The 17746-nt window shown below is 37.8% G+C and overlaps 2 protein-coding genes across 5 annotated transcripts in view; one reads left to right on the forward strand and one right to left on the reverse strand.

The window, feature by feature from the left end:
- AIMP1 (aminoacyl tRNA synthetase complex interacting multifunctional protein 1) overlaps positions 1 to 3377 on the reverse strand; it is a 36161-nt gene extending 32784 nt beyond the window's left edge. Inside the window, exon 1 of one of the 2 annotated variants that reach the window (XM_057704690.1) lies at positions 3221 to 3377. In XM_057704690.1, the coding sequence (XP_057560673.1) occupies positions 3221 to 3222 (2 nt within the window). In that variant the 5' untranslated portion in view covers positions 3223 to 3377. Of the gene's footprint in view, positions 1 to 3141 lie in introns of both variants that reach the window. The other variant, XM_057704691.1, reaches the window with a different exon arrangement.
- A 188-nt stretch (positions 3378 to 3565) lies between these two features.
- The window catches only part of TBCK (TBC1 domain containing kinase), a 207560-nt gene continuing 193379 nt past the window's right edge, over positions 3566 to 17746 (forward strand). For all 3 annotated transcript variants that reach the window (XM_057704686.1, XM_057704688.1, XM_057704687.1), the window contains exons 1-2: positions 3566 to 3848; positions 15595 to 15816. In XM_057704686.1, the coding sequence (XP_057560669.1) occupies positions 15624 to 15816 (193 nt within the window). In that variant the 5' untranslated portion in view covers positions 3566 to 3848; positions 15595 to 15623. The remainder of the gene's footprint in view (positions 3849 to 15594; positions 15817 to 17746) is intronic.

Genomic DNA, 17746 nt, shown 5'->3' on the forward strand with positions numbered 1-17746 from the left:
GTAAAATGGCTCCAATCATAAGACGCCATATTATTTATGTACCACTAAGGAAAAAACCATGGTTGATTTAACTGACCTAATGCTGTCTTACACTTAGCTACATCCTGTATTATGTTGAAATACTGGCAGTAATTCCAGGCATCTTTTAGTAACCTTCGTCAAAACACAGAAAGATCTTCAACTTGACGACGGGTGATGCCTTAGAGGGCCAGGACAGGGAAGGTGGGACGGAGTCGCGGGAGGGAGGGGATATGGGGATATATGTATAAATACAGCTGATTCACTTTGGTGTACCTCAAAAACTGGTACAAGAGTGTAAAGCAATTATATTCCAATAAAGAGCTTAAATAAATAAATAAATAAATAAATAATAAATTCAAAAAAACATAGAAAGATCTAAAACTATGCTTTTTCTGAGTTCATTTTATTCTTTTTGCTTTTCTTTCAAACATGTGCTCAGGGAATGAAATCAAATTCCAGCTCTGCCACTCATTAGCTGTGTGACTTTTATTACTGAAGTACAGTTAATTTACAATGTTCTGTTAGTTTTAGGTATATACCAAAGTAACTCAGATATATATATATATATGCACGTGCACGCACACACACACACATTCTTTTCCAGATTCCTTTCCCATATAGGTTGTTACAAAATATTGAGTATAGTTCCCATGCTATACAGCAGGTCCGTGTTATTTTATCTGTTTTTTATGTAGTACTGTAAGTTACGCCCAAATTCTTAATTTACCCCCTCCACCTTTCCTTTTTGTAAATAAGTTCATTTTTAGATTCCACATATAAGTGATATCATATATCTGTCTTTGTCTGACTTCACTTCATATGATAACCTCTAGGTCCATCCATGTTGCTGTAAATGATATTATTTCATTTTTTTTATGGCTAAGTAGTATTCCAGTGTGCGCACGTGTGTGTGTGTGTGTGTGTGTGTGTGTGTGTGTGTGAACACATCTTCTTTATCCATTCATATCTTGATGGACATTTAAGTTGCTTCCATATCTTGGCTATTATAAATAATGCTTCAACGAAAATTGGGGTGCATGTATCTTTTCAAATTATAGTTTTCTTCAGATATATTCCCAGGAGTAAGATTGCAAGATCATATTGTAGCTCTATTTTTAATTTTTTAAGGAACCTCCATAGTATTCTCCATAGTGGCTGTACCAATTTACATTCCCACCAACAGTGCAAGAGGGTTCCCTTTTCTCCACACCCTCTCCAGCATTTATTATTTGTAGATTTTTTGATGATGGCCACTGTGACTTCTGTGAGGTGATACCTCATTGTAGTTTTGATTTGCATTTGTCTAGTAATTAGTGATGTTGAGCATCTCTTCATGTGCTTTTTGGCCATCTGTACGTCTTACTTGGAGAAATATCTCTTTAGGTCTTCTGCCCATTTTTGATTGGGGTGCAAGATAATCATTACAATAGTCCAGTTAACATCCTTTATCATGTGTAGTTACAATTTTTTTCTTGTGATGAGAACCATCAAGATCCAGTCTCCTAGCTATTTTCTAATATGCAAAATAGTATTACTAACTATAGTCATCATGCTGTACATTATCCCTATGACTTAACATTTCAAAACTGGAAATTTCTATTTATTCTTGATTTCTTTTCTTTATTCACCAGAGAGCCTTCTTCCCCTTTACTAATGAGGACACCAGGGATCCTGGAGGGCTTAAGGGATGGCTATGAGGGTATGGCTAAGAGATACAGTCCATGTGTTTCAGATATTGTGGCTATTAACACAGAAAACCTTTTTGTCCAGTGATATATGCATAAAATTCTTTAAAAGGGGTATGTCTAGGTCTCCCACGGCCCTCTTACCAAACAAAGTCATCTTTTACCTAGCTCAGATTTTCTCCAATAGGATTTAACCAAATCTTTCCACTCATGGATGCACTCACTACTATCTTCCATTTCTTATCCAAGAACACAGTTAATAATAGTAGCCACTATTTTAATGGGCCTGGCACATTACATACATTGTCATTTAATCTTTAAAACTCTGTGAGGCAATATTTCCAGTTTCATCAACTCAAAGAAATTCCGTGATTTGTCTAAATCCATTCAAGTATTAAATGGTAAAGCCATGATTTTAATTTATGTGACTCCAAGCTCACACTACAAGTCACTTTTAAAAGTGTTTCCCAAACCTAATTAAAGAAAATTAACTTACCATCCATTTAAATTCTTACATACCTAAATTAAGAGCATTAAGAATCTGACTGGCCATTTCTTACCACCACTAGTCAAGCCACCATCGTATCTCCTCTGGATTTATGTAAAAGCCTCCTAACTGGTCTTTCTTCCACCCTATTCCCTCCAGTCTATTCTTGAAAGCAGCCAGAAATATCCTTTAAAAAAGGAAGTGAGGTAATAGCACTCCACTGCTCAAAACCCTCCAACGGCTTAGATGCCCTCAAGATCCTCCATCACCTGTTCCTGATCTCTGATTCTTTCTCCAGCTTTAGTTCCTTAACCCATCTCTGACCGACAGGCTTCCTTGCTGTTCAGGAGAGTTTCTGCCTGATGGTTTTTGCAATGTCTGGTCCATCTGCCTGACTGCAAGTCCCCCAAATATCCTTAAGATGAACTCTCTTGCTTCTGTCAGCTCTTTACTGAATCTTTTCAGGGAGATCTTCCGTGGCCACATTAAAATTTCAACCTACATCCTCCTTCCCTGCTTTACTAGTTTTCTTTTCAGCACTCGTTACGACCTAAGATACAGCATGTTTTTCTTTGTTTAGTATGCGTCTTCCTCAATAAAATGCGAACTACAGGAAGACAGGAATTTTTGTCTGTTTTGTTCATTGGTTTTTGCCGATGCCTAAAACAGTGTTTGGAACATGGTGGGCGCTAAATAACTACTTGTGGAACGAACGAATTCCTGTCACCGACCCCCAGCGCTCTCCACCCCCCCCCCCCCCCCAGCGCACACATACACAGAAAAGTAAACTTATTTGTGTATCTATCTCTCCCAGTAACATCCTCTTCCTCGGCCCCACATCCCATTTCTCAAACTTGGCTCCTTCAAAAGCTCCCAAGCTCTTCCCTACTTCCTTGTGCCAAGATTGGCGCTGCTGTGAACGGACTTCCCCCGCAGGCCAGGTCTTACCTCCCGAAGGTCAATAAGGGACGGGGACTCCTACGACCGCAACCCGCATGCCCCGGGACCCTCCGTGGACGACACTCACATGTATCGGTGGACAGGCGCACCTCGGCAGCTCGACCCGGAGCACGTAAGGACAGCCTCCCGCTCACCAAGGCCGTGAGAAAGGACCCAATGAGGTGTCCTCGCTAAACGCCTGAGCGGTCCACAGAGTCTTCTCCCAATTCTGTGGCCCCCTTCCTGTGCGCAGCCACACCACACTCCCCGTCGTCCATTCCCTCAGCCAACAACGCCAACCGTTCTGCATCTCTTCCTCGGTCGCTACAGTTTGTCGCCAGGGTGGGCGAGGGGCAAACCGCCCGGGCGTCGGGGTCTTTCCTTAGAGTTCCGTCGCGGAGGCTGTGAGGTCAGAGGAAAAGGCCGAGCGGAGGGTGGGGCGGGAGGAGAGCTGGGAGCTGTCAGCCGAGAGCTCCCGGCTCGCGTTCCTGGCCGGATTCCGAGCTGGCAACTCCGGCTGACTTAAGCTCACGGGCAAAGGGCAATCTTTGAGCTCCCAGGCACTCCGGGAGCCGCCTCTTTTGTAGAAGCACCTAAGATGCAGGGCCTGGTGCACTAAGCAATGCGGCAACACCAGCCACAGCGACAGCTCTGGGGCCCTGTGTAGAAGCTCCATCCCCTTGTCCTTGTGTCCGCCTGCGTCCCCAGACCCAGAGGCAGGTATTTGGGTTTCCCAGTTTTCTGTGTCGTAGTGGTTGGGGCTGGTGGGAGGTAGAGGAAGATCAGGTGCAGCGAGCGGCCTCGCACTTCGGTCGTGAGTGACAGACGCCACGGGTGCATCTGCCGGCTGCTGAGTACTGCCTCCATCCCTACCTACAGCCCGCCCTCCCCCTACACACCTGAGTCCTTTGAGAACGGTAGGCAGCTCTTTGAAAGAAGCCACTGCCTGACTGTTTCAAAGGAAGGTTTAATGAGGAGCTTAGAGAATGTGGAATCGGCTCTTCATTACTCAACACAGATTCACCCTTGCTTTGATGTGTTTCTTGCTTTCAAAGGTTTAGTCAGTTGTCGAGATGTGACATTCCTTGTGTAGCGCAACAATGTGAACAAGTGGAAGTTACTTTAGAGTTGTCACCGGTTGCTCTTCTAGGCCTCTTGTCCTTGTTTTTATTTGGGACAAAAAGACAAATTTTTATTGGAAAGTATATAAAGTAAATGAGGCAGTTGAAGAAATGTGTAAGCTGTTTGTTCATAATGAAATAAGCATCGTTTGCCCTATTTTTCCCCCTGTGTGATGCATTTCCACGTCAAGTTCTTTGAGGGCAGATATTGTGTCCTGTTCACTGGTGGCCCCAAAGCTGCAAAAACACCAGACTTAAAATAAGGATCTTCAGGATATTAGTTGAATGAGTGAATTTTCAAACCCAATTGCTAATATTGTTGTTTTTCCTCAACTAGTTTCTCACCTCAGTTGTTTTTTTCACTAGCTTTCTTCCACGCACCGAGTGGAAAAATCTATGTGTGTGTGTATTTGTTATGTGTGAGCCTTTTTTAAAATAAATTTATTTATTTATTTATTTATTTAATTGGCTGTGTTGGGTCTTAGTTGCTGCACACAGGCTTTCTCAAGTTGTGGGGAGTGGGGGCTACTCTTCATTGTGGTTCGCAGGCTTCTCGTTGCCGTGGCTTCTCTTGTTGTAGAGCATGGGCTCTAGGTGCGTGGGCTTCAGTAGTTGTGGCACATGGGCTCAATAGTTGTGGCTCACGGGCTCTAGCGCGCAGGCTCAATAGTTGTGGCGCATGGGCTTAGTTGCTCCGCGGCATGTGGTATCTTCTTGGGGCAGGGATCAAACCCATGTCCCCTGCATTGGCAGGCAGATTCTTACCCACTGCGCCACCTAGGAAGTCCTGTGTCAGCCTTTTTATGTGTACTCATCTAAGAGGTAGCTGAAGCAGAACACTGATGAAATGTTTTATGCTATTGTTTTATAGTCTTGAATTATTTGCATATTCTTTATTTGGTTATTTGGTTTTTAGTTGCCTAAGTGATAGAGATATCTAATTGAAGGTCAAATGGCATAATAGAAAAGGACTCCATAATAAAATGCAATAGCCCAGTCTCATCCTCCCTACCCTCAGTCCTGTTCCTTCAGAGATAACCATTTTTAACCTTTTCTAATTTTAGGTCTGTATGTTGAATAATAAGTTAAAGTGCTCTTTTTTAAAAAATTGACATCTTAAGATAGCCCAGACCATCCACAACCTCTCTTCTACAAATTTGTGAATCGTTATCACAATTTTTAGTTTTCAAATTGGTTAACTTTATAATTCCAAATAATATATGTAAACTTAATTATTTTTCACATCAACTTTCAAAAATACATATATTTGGCTCCTTATTTGGTAAAATGAGGAAAGTAGTGACTCTACTTTACTTTACCACCCAGAAACCACATCCATTCCCACTTTCTCTTAGATGCACCTTTACTTATACATTATCAGGTTATTCACAGTTAACAGTATGTTTCTTAACTGCAATTGTTTTTTGCTTTCTTTATGTGTATAAAAACTAGTAAAATGCTACAATATTATGGTTTTGTAAATAATCTTCAGTGCAGAGCCAAGACGTATGCTATTATACATTTCCTTCCCAATGTTTTAATTTCATGACCCCTGTACCACACTAATTAGAAGATTTATAATATTAATGTCATATTGATAGTTCTTTCTTCCTCTCCAATAACAAAAATTATGCTATAGTTAAGTGCACTTAATTTTTTGGATTATATACTTCTTATATAGTTTTTGGCCCTCCTCACTTTCACAGAGTACTTTGTACTTACTTTGAGGGGAAAGATGCGTGTGTTTTATTCACCACATCCTCTGATTCTTTGTATGAGAACCTCCCTGCTATTTCTCTGTTTGAAGACATTCCTCTTGCAGCCCATTTACTTTTTGCTTAATTTGAACAGATTACTTTCTAGTTCTTTTGTGCAGTTTCTATAGTAGATTATATTCATTGAATTCTTGAGTAAGATACATTGTTTCTTAACCCCACATCTTTTATTATTTTGTTTTCTCCTCTGTTTTGGTAGAATACATCCTAAAGAAACGTATTCATAAAGGTATGTGGATAGTGATTTTATTTTTTAATGTTTGCATGGCTGTAAATTATTATTTTGCTATTATGAATGATAGTTTGGCTGGGTATAGAAACAAAATTATGTTTCTTCCAACTTTTCAAGACATCACCATCTTCTAACTTCCATTGTTGCTCATGAGAATGAGTGTCTGATCTTGATTTGTTGGTGCCTGAACTATTTTTCTCTCTGAAATGATTAAAATTTTTAGTTATGCTTGATGCTTTGAAAATTTGTCATGACATGTCTTGGTCTGAGTTTATTTTCCTTGCAGTAAACTCATTCAGCGGAGCTAGGATAAATGTCTCCATTTGGGCCTTTTTTTCATTTATTCCCCTTGAAATTAGAAGCCTTTTTATTTGAAGGTACATATTTCCCTTCAACTGTGGGGAATTTTCTCCAATTCTATTTATTACAATTTATTCTCATTTTTCTCTTCTTTGAAATGTCTATAAGGTGGTTGTTGAATTCTTGGCTTGATTCACTATGTGTGTTGTCTTTTTTTTTTAATCTGTTTTCCCATTTGCTTCATGTTCTGAGTAATTGTCTCAACTTTATTTTCCAACACTTCTATCTTCTATCTAGTTTGGTAATCATATATTTAATATCCAAGAACTAATTTTTAAAGTTATTATTTTTTCATATTCTCTTGCTTTTGTTTCATTTTCTTTTTTTTTTAATGAGGTGAAATTTTATATATTGAAAATGCAGTGATTTTAAGTGATGAGTTTGATGAGTTTTGATACATGTGAACAAACATGTAACAACCACCACCCTAATCAAGATATGGAACATTTGTACTTCTCCAAAAAGTTCCTGTGTTTCCCTCTCCTATCCTGTCCCCTGCTGCCCTAGACAAGGCACTAGATTCTCTTTTTTATCACTGCTGTTTAGAACTGTATTTCTAGAACTACATTTAAATGCAGCCATAGGATATGAAGTCTTGTGTGTCTGCTGCTTTCATCAACATAACATTTTTGAGATACATCCGTATTTTGGCATGTGTGTTCCTTTTTTGTTGTTTTTGAATAGCATTTCATTGGATGAATGTGTCACACCTTGTTTATCAATTCACTTCTATGATGTTTACCTTGCTTGCTGTTATGAGTAAACCTACTGTGAACATTCTCTTTACAGGTATTTTTATGGACAAACATGTTAATTTTTTCTTCTACTTAGTAGAAGTTGAATTTCTGAGTCAAAAGGGGTATTTTTAACTTTAGGACAGGTTGTCAAACTTATTGTGTCATTTTAACACTACGATCAGCAGTAGAGTATCAGCTTCAGTTCCACATTTTCCTCAACACTTGGTATTGCCAGTCATTCCAATTATAGCAATTCTGGTAGATGTGAAGGTGTGAAGTGGTATATTGTTGTGGTTTTAATTTGCACTTCCCTGCTGATTAATTATATTGAGAACTTTTTCATGTGCTTTTTGTCTATTTGTATTCCTCCTTTGTGAAAAATATATGTTTCAGGCTTTGTTTTTCTTTTTATTATTGAGTTATAGGCATTCTTTATGTATTCTGAATGTAAGTCTATTATCATGTATACATACATATACATCTATTTGATAAAAATGTCATATATATATAAATCATATATGTTTTAGCTTTTGCTTGGATTTTTATTTTCTCAAACATGACTTTTGATGTGCAGTGCTTTTAATTTTGATGAAATCCACTTTATAAAGTTCACCTTTTATGGCTTTTTTAAGTCCTGCTTGAGAAATCTTTGCCTATCCTAAGGTTGCAAAAATATTATTTTTGTTTTTTACAAGACTTAACGGTTTTAGCTTTTACGTTTAGATCTGTAATCCATATCAGATTTTTGTGGATGTAGCAGTAGCAGTTGAGGTTAATTTTTTCCTAGATGTATGTCTTCTTCTAGCACCATTTATTAAAAAAGACTATCCTTTTCCTGTTGAATTCCTTGGCCTTTGTTAAAAATCAACTCCTATTTAAAAATGCTTTTTGAATGCAGGCTGCTGAATGGCTGCTGAATGTTGGGGGTGGGGGATGCAGCGCATCAAGATGAATGACCTTGCCATAATCCGGGGCACCCTGCAAGCAGACAGCTCTGCTGATTGACCCACTCCTGGCTTGATGAGTCTGCCTGGGGGAGAGGGCTCCAGAATCTACCTAGTCCTGGGGGGCCCACCTTGATTTTCGATGTTCTTTTGATCCTATACCAATCTGGGAAGGTAACAGTGAGTTGTACCATCTGCAGCACTCAGCAGCTATTTAAGGACAAGCAACCTCTGAAGTCTGGACTATTCCATCAGAAGTCAAGAAGGAGATTCTGGGGAGGGAGCACTGAATCCAGGATGCTAGACTACTAGTGAGTCCTCAGACACAGGGAAGATTAACTGCAGAGAACTCTCACAGAGCCCTGTATCAGAGTCTAAGACTTGGCTTCGTCCGACTGTCTGCAGCTGCCAGTGCTGGACACCTCATACCAAACTACAAACAAGACAGGAACACAAACCCACCCATCAGCACACAAACTACCTAAAGCCACATTAACCTCACAGATACTCTAAAACACACAACCTTACATGGCTCTGCTCATCAGAGAGAAAAGACACAGAGCCACACAGTGGAAAGCAGACAGCAGACCCCCCCCCCCACCAACCAGGAAGCCTACTTAAGACACTGGACAAACCCCACCACAGGGGACAGAGGGCAGAAACAAGAGGAAATACGACTAGGCAGCATAGGGAAAGGAGACAGCAAATCCTATAAATTAGACAAAATGAGAAAACAAAGAAACACGATGCAGGCGAAGGAGCAGGGAAAAAACCCACAAGACCAAATAAATGAAGAAGAAATAGGAAAATTGCCTGAAAAAGAATTCAGAGTAATGATAGTAAAGATGATCCAATCTCGATAACGAAGTGGAGAAAATACAAGAAACAGTTAATAAGGACTCAGAAGAACTAAAAAGCAAACAGTAATGGAAAACAAAATAACTGAAATTAAAAATACTCTAGATGCTATAAACAGCGGAATAACTGAGGGAGAACGAATAAGTGAATTGGAAGATAGAATGGGGGAAATAACTGCCACAGAGCAGGAAAGAGGAAAAAGAATAAAAAGAATGGAAGACAGTCTCAGAGACCTTGGTGACAACATTAAGCCCACCAACATTTGAATCATAGGCATCCCAGAAGAAGGAGGAAAAAAAGAAAGGGTCTGAGAAAATATTTGAAGAAGTTATAGTGGAAAACTTCCCCAACATGGGAAAGGAAATAATCAAGTCCAAGAAACACTGAGAGTCCCATACAGAATAAACTCAAGGAGAAATACACCGAGGCACATATTAATCAAACTAATGAAAATTAAACACAAAGAAAAAATATTAAAAGCAGCAAGAGAAAAGCAACAAATAACGTATAAGGGAAAACCCATAAGGATAACAGCTGATCTTTCTGCAGAAACTCTGCAGGCCAGAAGGGAATGGCAGGATATACCGAAAGTCCTGAAAGAGAAAAACATACAGCCAAGAATACTCTACCCAGCAAGAATCTCATTCAGATTTGACAGAGAAATCAGAAGCTTTACAGACAAGCAAAAGTTAAGAGAATTCAGCACCACCAAACCAGCCTTACAGCAGTTGCTGGAGGAACTTTTCTAAGTAGGAAACACAAGAGAAGGAAAACACCTACAAAAACAAACCCAAAACAATTAAGAAAATGGTAATTGGAACACACATGTCAATAATCCCCTTAAATGTAAATGGATTAAATGCTCCAACCAAAAGACACAGACTGGCTGAATGGATACAAAAACAAGACCCTTCTATATGCTGCCTACAGGAAACCCACTTCAGACCAAGGGACACATAAAGACTGAAAGTGAGGGGTTGGAAAAAGATATTCCATGCAAATGGAAGTCAAAAGAAAGCTGGAGTAGCAATACTCATATCAGACACATTAGACTTTAAAGTAAAGACTATTACAAGAGACAAGGAAGGACACTACATAATGATCAAGGGATCCATCCAAGAAGAACATAGAACAACTATAAATATCTATGCACCCAACATAGGAGCACCTCAATACATAAGGCAAATGCTAACAGCCATAAAAGGGGAAATCGACAGTAACACAATAATAGTAGGAGACTTTAACACCCCACTTACATCAATGGACAGATCATCCAAACAGAAAATAAATAAAGACACACAAGCTTGAAATGACACATTAGACCATCTCGACATAATTGATATTTATAGGACATTCCATCCAAAAATTACAGAATACACTTTCTTCTCAAGTGCACATGGAACATTTTCCAGGATAGATCACATCTTGGGTCACAAATCAAGTCTCAGTAAATTCAAGAAAATTGAAATTATATCAAGCATCTTCTCTGACCACAATGCCATGAGACTACATATCAGTTAAAGGAAAAAAAAACTGAAAAAATACAAACACATGGAGGCTAAACAATACACTATTAAACAACCAAGAAATCACTAAAGAAATCAAAGAAAGCAAAAAATATCTACAAACAAATGACAATGAAAACACAACAACCCAAAACCTATGGGATGCAGCAAAAGCAGTTCTAAGAGGGAAGTTTATAGCAATACAGTCCTACCTCAAGAAACAAGAAAAATCTTGAATAAACAACCTAACCTTACACCTAAAACAGAGAAAGAAGAACAAAGAAACCCCAAAGTGAGCAGAAGGAAAGAAATCATAAAGATCAGAGCAGAAATAAATGAAAAAGAAATGAAGGAAACAATAGCAAAGATCAATGAAACTAGAAGGTGGTTCTTTGAGACGATAAACAAAATTGATAAACCATTAGCCAGACTCATCAGGAAAAAAAGGGAGAAGACGCATATCAACAGAATTAGAAATGAAAAAGGAGAAGTAACAAGTGACACCACAGAGGTACAAGAGATCATGAGAGACTACTACAAGCAACTATATGCCAATAAATTGGATAAATTGGAAGAAATGGTTATGCTTAGAAAAGTACAATCTTCCAAGACTGAACAAGGAAGAAATAGGAAATATGAACAGACCAATCACAAGTACGGAAATTGAGACTGTGATTAAAAATCTCCCAACAAACAAAAGCCCAGGGCCGGATGGCTTCACAGGCGAATTCTATCAAGCATTGAGAGAAGAGCTAACACCTATCCTTCTCAAACTCTTCCAAAATATAGCAGAAGGAGGAACACTCCCAAACTCATTCTACGAGGCCACCATCACCCTGATACCAAAAATCAGGCAAAGATGTCACAAAAAAAGAAAATTACAGGCCAATATCTCTGATGAATATAGATGCAAAAATCCTCAACAAAATACTAGCTAACAGAATCCAAGAGCACATTAAAAAGATCATATACCATGATCAAGTGGGGTTTATCCCTGTGATGCAAGGATTCTTCAATATACGCAAATCAATCAACATGATACATCATATCAACAAATTGAAGGATAAAAACCATATAATCATCTCAATAGATGTGGAAAAAGCTTTTGACAAAGTTCAACATCCATTTATGATAAAAGCTCTCCAGAAAATGGGCATAGAAGGAAATTATCTCAACATAATAAAAGCTATATATGAGAAACCAAAAGCCAACATCGTTCTCAATGGGGAAAAACTGAAAGAATTCCCTGTAAGAACAGGATGAAGACAAGGGTGTCCACTCTCACCATTATTATTCAACATAGTTTTGGAAGTTTTAGCCACAGCAATCAGAGAAGAAAACAAAGTAAAAGGAATCCAAATTGGAAAAGAAGTAAAATTGTCACTCTTTGCAGATGACATGATATTATACGTAGAAAACCCTAAAGACTCTACCAGAAAACTGCTAGCACTAATTGGTGAATTTAGTAAATTAGCAGGGTACAAAATTAATACACAGAAATCTCTTACATTCCTATACACTAACAACGAAGGAGCAGAAAGAGAACTTAAGGAAACTCTTCCATTTACCATTGCAACAAAAAGAATAAAATACCTAGGAATAAACCTGCCTAAGGAGGCAAAAGATCTGTATGCAGAAAACTGTAAGACACTGATGAAAGAAATCAAAGATGATACAAACAGATGGAGAGACATACCATGTTCTTGGATTGGAAGAATCAACATAGTGAAAATGACTGTCCTACCCAAAGCAATTTACTGATTCAACACCATCCCTATCAGATTACCAACGGCATTTTTCACAGAACTAGAACAAGAAATCTTACGATTTCTATGGAAACGCAAAAGACCCCAAATAGCCAAAGCAATCTTGAGAAGGAAAGATGGAGTTGGTGGAATTAGGCTTCCTAACTTCAAACTATACTACAAGGCCACAGTGATCAAGACAGTATGGTACTGGCACAGAAACAGAAAGGAAGATCAATGGAACAGAATAGAGAACTCAGAGGTGAGCCCAAGCACATATGGGCACTTTATCATTGACAAAGGAGGCAGGAATATACAATGGAAAAAAGACAGCCTCTTCAATAAGTGGTGCTGGGAAAATTGGACAGCAACATGTAAAAGAATGACATTAGAACACTTCCTAACACCATACACAAAAATAAACTCCAAATGGATTAAAGACCTACATGTAAGGCCAGACACTATCAAACTCCTAGAGGAAAACATAGGCAGAACATTCTATGACATACATCAAAGCAAGATCCTTTTTGACCCACCTCCTAGAATCATGGAAGTAAAATCAAGAATAAACAAATGGGACTTAATGAAACTTAAAAGCTTTTGCACAGGGAAAGAAACCATAAACAAGACAAGACAACCCTCAGAATGGGAGAAAATACTTGCCAACGAAGCAACAGACAAAGGATTAATCTCCAAAATGTACAAGCAGCTCATGCAGCTTAGTACCAAAAAAGCAAATAACCCAATCCACAAATGGGTGGAAGACCTAAGTAGACATTTCTCTAAAGAAGACATACAGGTGGCCAACAAACACATGAAAAGATGCTGAACATCACTAATCATTAGAGAAATGCAAGTCAAAGCCACAATGAGGCATCACCTCAGACCAGTCAGATTAGCCATCATCAAAAAATGTAGAAACAATAAATGCTAGAGAGGGTCTGGAGAAAAGGAAACCCTCCTGCACTGTTGGTGGGAATGTAAGCTGGTACAGCCACTATGGAAAACAGTTTGGAGGTTCCTTAAACAACTAAAAATAGAACTACCATATCATCCAGTAATCCCACTGCTGGGCATATATCCAGAGCAAACCATAATCCAAAAAAAAAACATGTACCATAATATTCATTGCAGCAGTATTTACAATAGCCAGGACATGGAAGCAACCTAAATGCCCATCAACAGATGAATGGATAAAGAAGCATATATATACAATGGAATATTACTCAGCCATGAAAAGGAATGAAATGGAGCTATATGTAACAAGGTGGGTAGACCTAGAGTCTGTCATACAGAATGAAGTAAGCCAGAAAAAGAAAAACAAATACTGTATGCTGACTCATATACACGGAATCTAAAAAAAAAAAAAAAAAAAGGCACTGAGGAACCCAGTGACAGGACAAGAATACGGATGCAGATGCCGAGAATGGACTGGAGGACACAGTGTTGGGGGAGGCAGGGGGCGAAGGGGAAGCTGGGACGAAGTGAGAGAGTAGCATAGACATATATACACTACCAACTGTAAAATAGCTAGTGGGAAGTTGTTGTATAACAAAGGGTGATCAACTTGATGATGGGTGATGCCTTAGAGGGCCAGGACAGGGAGGGTGGTAGGGAGTCACAGGAGGGATGGCATATGTAGATATATGTATAAATACAGGTGATTCACTTTGGTGTACCTCAAAAGCTGGTACAAGAGTGTAAAGCAATTATATTCCAATAAAGAGCTTAAAAAAAGCATAAAAATAAAAAGCAAAAAAAATTAAAATGCTTTTCACTTTAAATTTTAAATTTTTTTTTCAATTTTTATGAAATATGTTGTATATAGCACATGTATATAAATAGAGATTTGGAATATGGAAATTATGGAGCATAATAGTAATATGAACACCTTTTACCCACCAATTAAGAACTAGGATGTTACTCAGAATTTTTTAAGCTTCTTATGGGTTCTTTTCTAATCGCACAACTTTTTTCATACAGTTTTACGGTGGTAACCCTATCCTCAGGCCTTTTTTTTTTTTATTCCTTTAATTTTTGAATATATTCTTACCTCATACGTAAGTATTCCTGAATTATTTATTATTTAGGTTTCTTGTTTTTGAATTTTATGAATATTGGTGTAAATTTTGTATGACTTTTTCCTACTCAACATTATGTTTCTAGGATTCATCTGTATTAAATGTTGATATAATTTGCTTATTTTCCATCCTGTGTTCTTCCATCAGATGAATGTACCACAATTTATTTAGCCATTCACCAGTGTTTGGACATTTAAGTTGTTTCCAGTTTGGAGATAATAGAAACAATACCACCCTGTTCTTTCTTGTATGTTTCCGCTTGTGTTATGTATGTAAGAGTTTCTGCAGGAACAAAATAGTGTCAAACTATTTTCCAAAGTCGTACCACTTTACACTCTATTTCTCCGTAATCTAACATCATGTATTATTGGATCTCTTAATTTTTACTATCTCCAGGTATAAATTCTCATGTCATTTTAATGAACAATTTCTTGACTATTAATGGTTGTTTATCTTCTCATATATATTGGCGATTCCTTTTTATTCTTTTATGAAATATGTTCTTCCATACCTCCTGTTTTATATAATGGGTATAATATCTTCTCAAATTCTTCTCAAAACTTTCTAAATATATTAGAGTCGGTTTTGGTTTGGGGTTCTTTTCGTAAATTGTTTTGGTTGCCACCAGGGCAGTTTTTTTTGTTTTTTTGTTTTTTGCTTTATTTTTTGCCCTTTATGCTGTAGTCTTTCCTCAACCATCTGATGATTCCTGGACAGAGTTATGGAAGAGTGTCTTGGAGCATTTTGTATATGGACAGGCTTGTTGACTGGCATACCCTGTTTTAGGATGGCTTGGTAGACAGCCAGATCTTAACTGGGGTGTTACAAAATTCCAGAATTAAGAGGAGTAGAGAGAACGTTCTGTCTTTTCCTTTACATGCCGTTGAAAATCTTTGATTTTGATTTAGAGCTGCAATAGAAATTCATGATTGGGTGCTTTTTCCTCTTTGATATTGTCTTGAAATTTTTTAGCAATGAATTTTTTTTTACTGTAAAACGTAAAGATTGGCATTCTCCTCCAAGTTATGTTAGTTAATTGTGTTTAAGGTGGGAAAACACTGGCTTAATGTTTAGTTGATGTATCAAAATTCTCTTCTTTCCTAGGTTATTTTGGAAGATCCAGGACTCCGAAAATGTTTCCTTTGAAGGATGCCGAAATGGGTGCCTTTACCTTCTTTGCCTCTGCTCTGCCACATGATGTTTGTGGAAGCAACGGGCTTCCTCTCACACCAAATTCCATCAAAATTTTAGGGCGTTTTCAAATCCTTAAGACTATCACCCACCCCAGACTGTGCCAGTATGTGGATATTTCTAGGGGAAAGCATGGTGAGTTGTTTTCTATTTTGTGTTCTCTACCCTGTTACCTGATTAGGTTATAATATACATAGTAAACATATAAAGTACTCAGTATGTGTGTGTACGCGTGCCTTCACCTTTCACTCTAGCCAAACTGCGTCATTTGAGTTTTCCTTACTAAATTTGAATGATTCATATTTCTCAAATCTGAGAATCAGGATTTTTAATTTTCTCTTTCAGGGAAGCTACCTATCCTCAGGCCTATTTCTTCACTCTCTAAGAAGAAAATGAAAGTTCTTAGAAACTTTAGAATTGTTTATTAGAATGTATTTTATGATTGAAAGTAATAATTTGGGCTAAGTTTCTTCAAATAAAAAGAGTCACTAATTTTTTTACCTCTTTGGGGCTGCATTAGTCTTTTCATATAGGCTTTCATTTAGAAAAGTTGAACTCTGTTGGTTAAAAAGTCAACGTTTCACCAGGAAGTTGTTTACTGCCTTTTTTCTTTTATAGCCCATATGTTAGTCCATTCTCACTGCTAAAATAAGACACCATAAACTGAGTGGCTTATAAACAAGAAACATTTATTTCTCACAGTTCTGGAGTTTAAGGCACCAGCAGATTCCACATCTGGTGAGGCCTGCTTCTTCATTGACAGCCATCTCCTCACTGTAACCTTACATGGTGGGAGAGGGAGGGAAGTTCTCTCAGGCCTTTTTTGTAAGAAAACTGATCCTATTCATGCAGGCCCCACCCTCATGACCTAATCACCTCCCAAATCCCCACCCCCAAACACCATCACACTGAGGATTAGATGTCAGCATATGGATTTGGGGGTGGGGGAACACAAATGTGCAACCTATAGCACTCCTGGAGATGCTTATGGTAGCAATATTTTAATTATCTTTAAATTATTTTTGAAAGGTAAATTGCATACTGAGGTTCCATTTCTTAGAATTATTTTAAATACATTTCAGTGAAATATATTTAATTTTTCTAACAAAATCATTCATGAAAGTTAACCCTTGCTGATATTGTCCTGTTTTTATCTTACAAAAATGGCATTTTCAGGTGTTTCAATCTAATATTAAAGATGCTCAAAAAATGCAAACTGTATTTTATTTATTATTTTGCTGAAAAACAGGCTAAATGATGCCTTCAAGTAGTCTGGGTTATGCCTTTTAAAAAATAGTTGCTCTGAAAGTTTTATAGACTTTGAGTAGAAAATGTTTTTTGTAATAAATATTATTAATGGCTAATATTTATTGAGTGTTTATTACATATTAGGAACTATTCTAAGTACTTTACATATTTTAATTAACTTAATGCCTACAACTTTACCATGAGGTAGAAACTATTACTCATTTTACAGATAAGGAAATTGAGGTGCAAAGCAATTACGTAACTTAGGAACATTTGGCAAGTTTGTTGTTTAAAAACAAGCAAACAAGAAAAACCTTTTGCTGACGTTTTCATTTGATAAATGGCTTCAATGACATTATAGAAATCATTTGGGGCTTTTTATATAACTGATGTCAATCCCTGAATGCCTCAAACACCACGACCCTGCATCCAATTACAAATGCTAAAGAATTTCCACTTGAGGGGTTGGCCTAGTTCCAAAATCACTCCAAAGTTAGCAATGTAGCGGATGCTCATTATCATCTGTAGCGAGCAACCATTATTAGTCTTGCTGTTTTACATCTGCAAATTTGGAGTATGCCTGTCTTCCCAAACTCTTGCCACTTTACTCAGTTCTTAGGGCATCTTCATTCTTGTATCCTGAAGTGCCCTTTATTTCTTTCCATTATGTCTGGAAGCCTATTTGAAGCATCACTTCTTATGACTGGGGTCTTGCTTCTGTCTAGTTTTCCCTAGGCTACCTTTTCATGGGATAATTGACTCAATAGTCCTAGATATTTCTTGAGCTCCTTCTTTTCATCCCTCCACCTAAATGAGG

The sequence above is a fragment of the Hippopotamus amphibius genome, chromosome 13 (assembly GCF_030028045.1).
Source record: "Hippopotamus amphibius kiboko isolate mHipAmp2 chromosome 13, mHipAmp2.hap2, whole genome shotgun sequence".
Classification (NCBI taxonomy): domain Eukaryota; kingdom Metazoa; phylum Chordata; class Mammalia; order Artiodactyla; family Hippopotamidae; genus Hippopotamus; species Hippopotamus amphibius.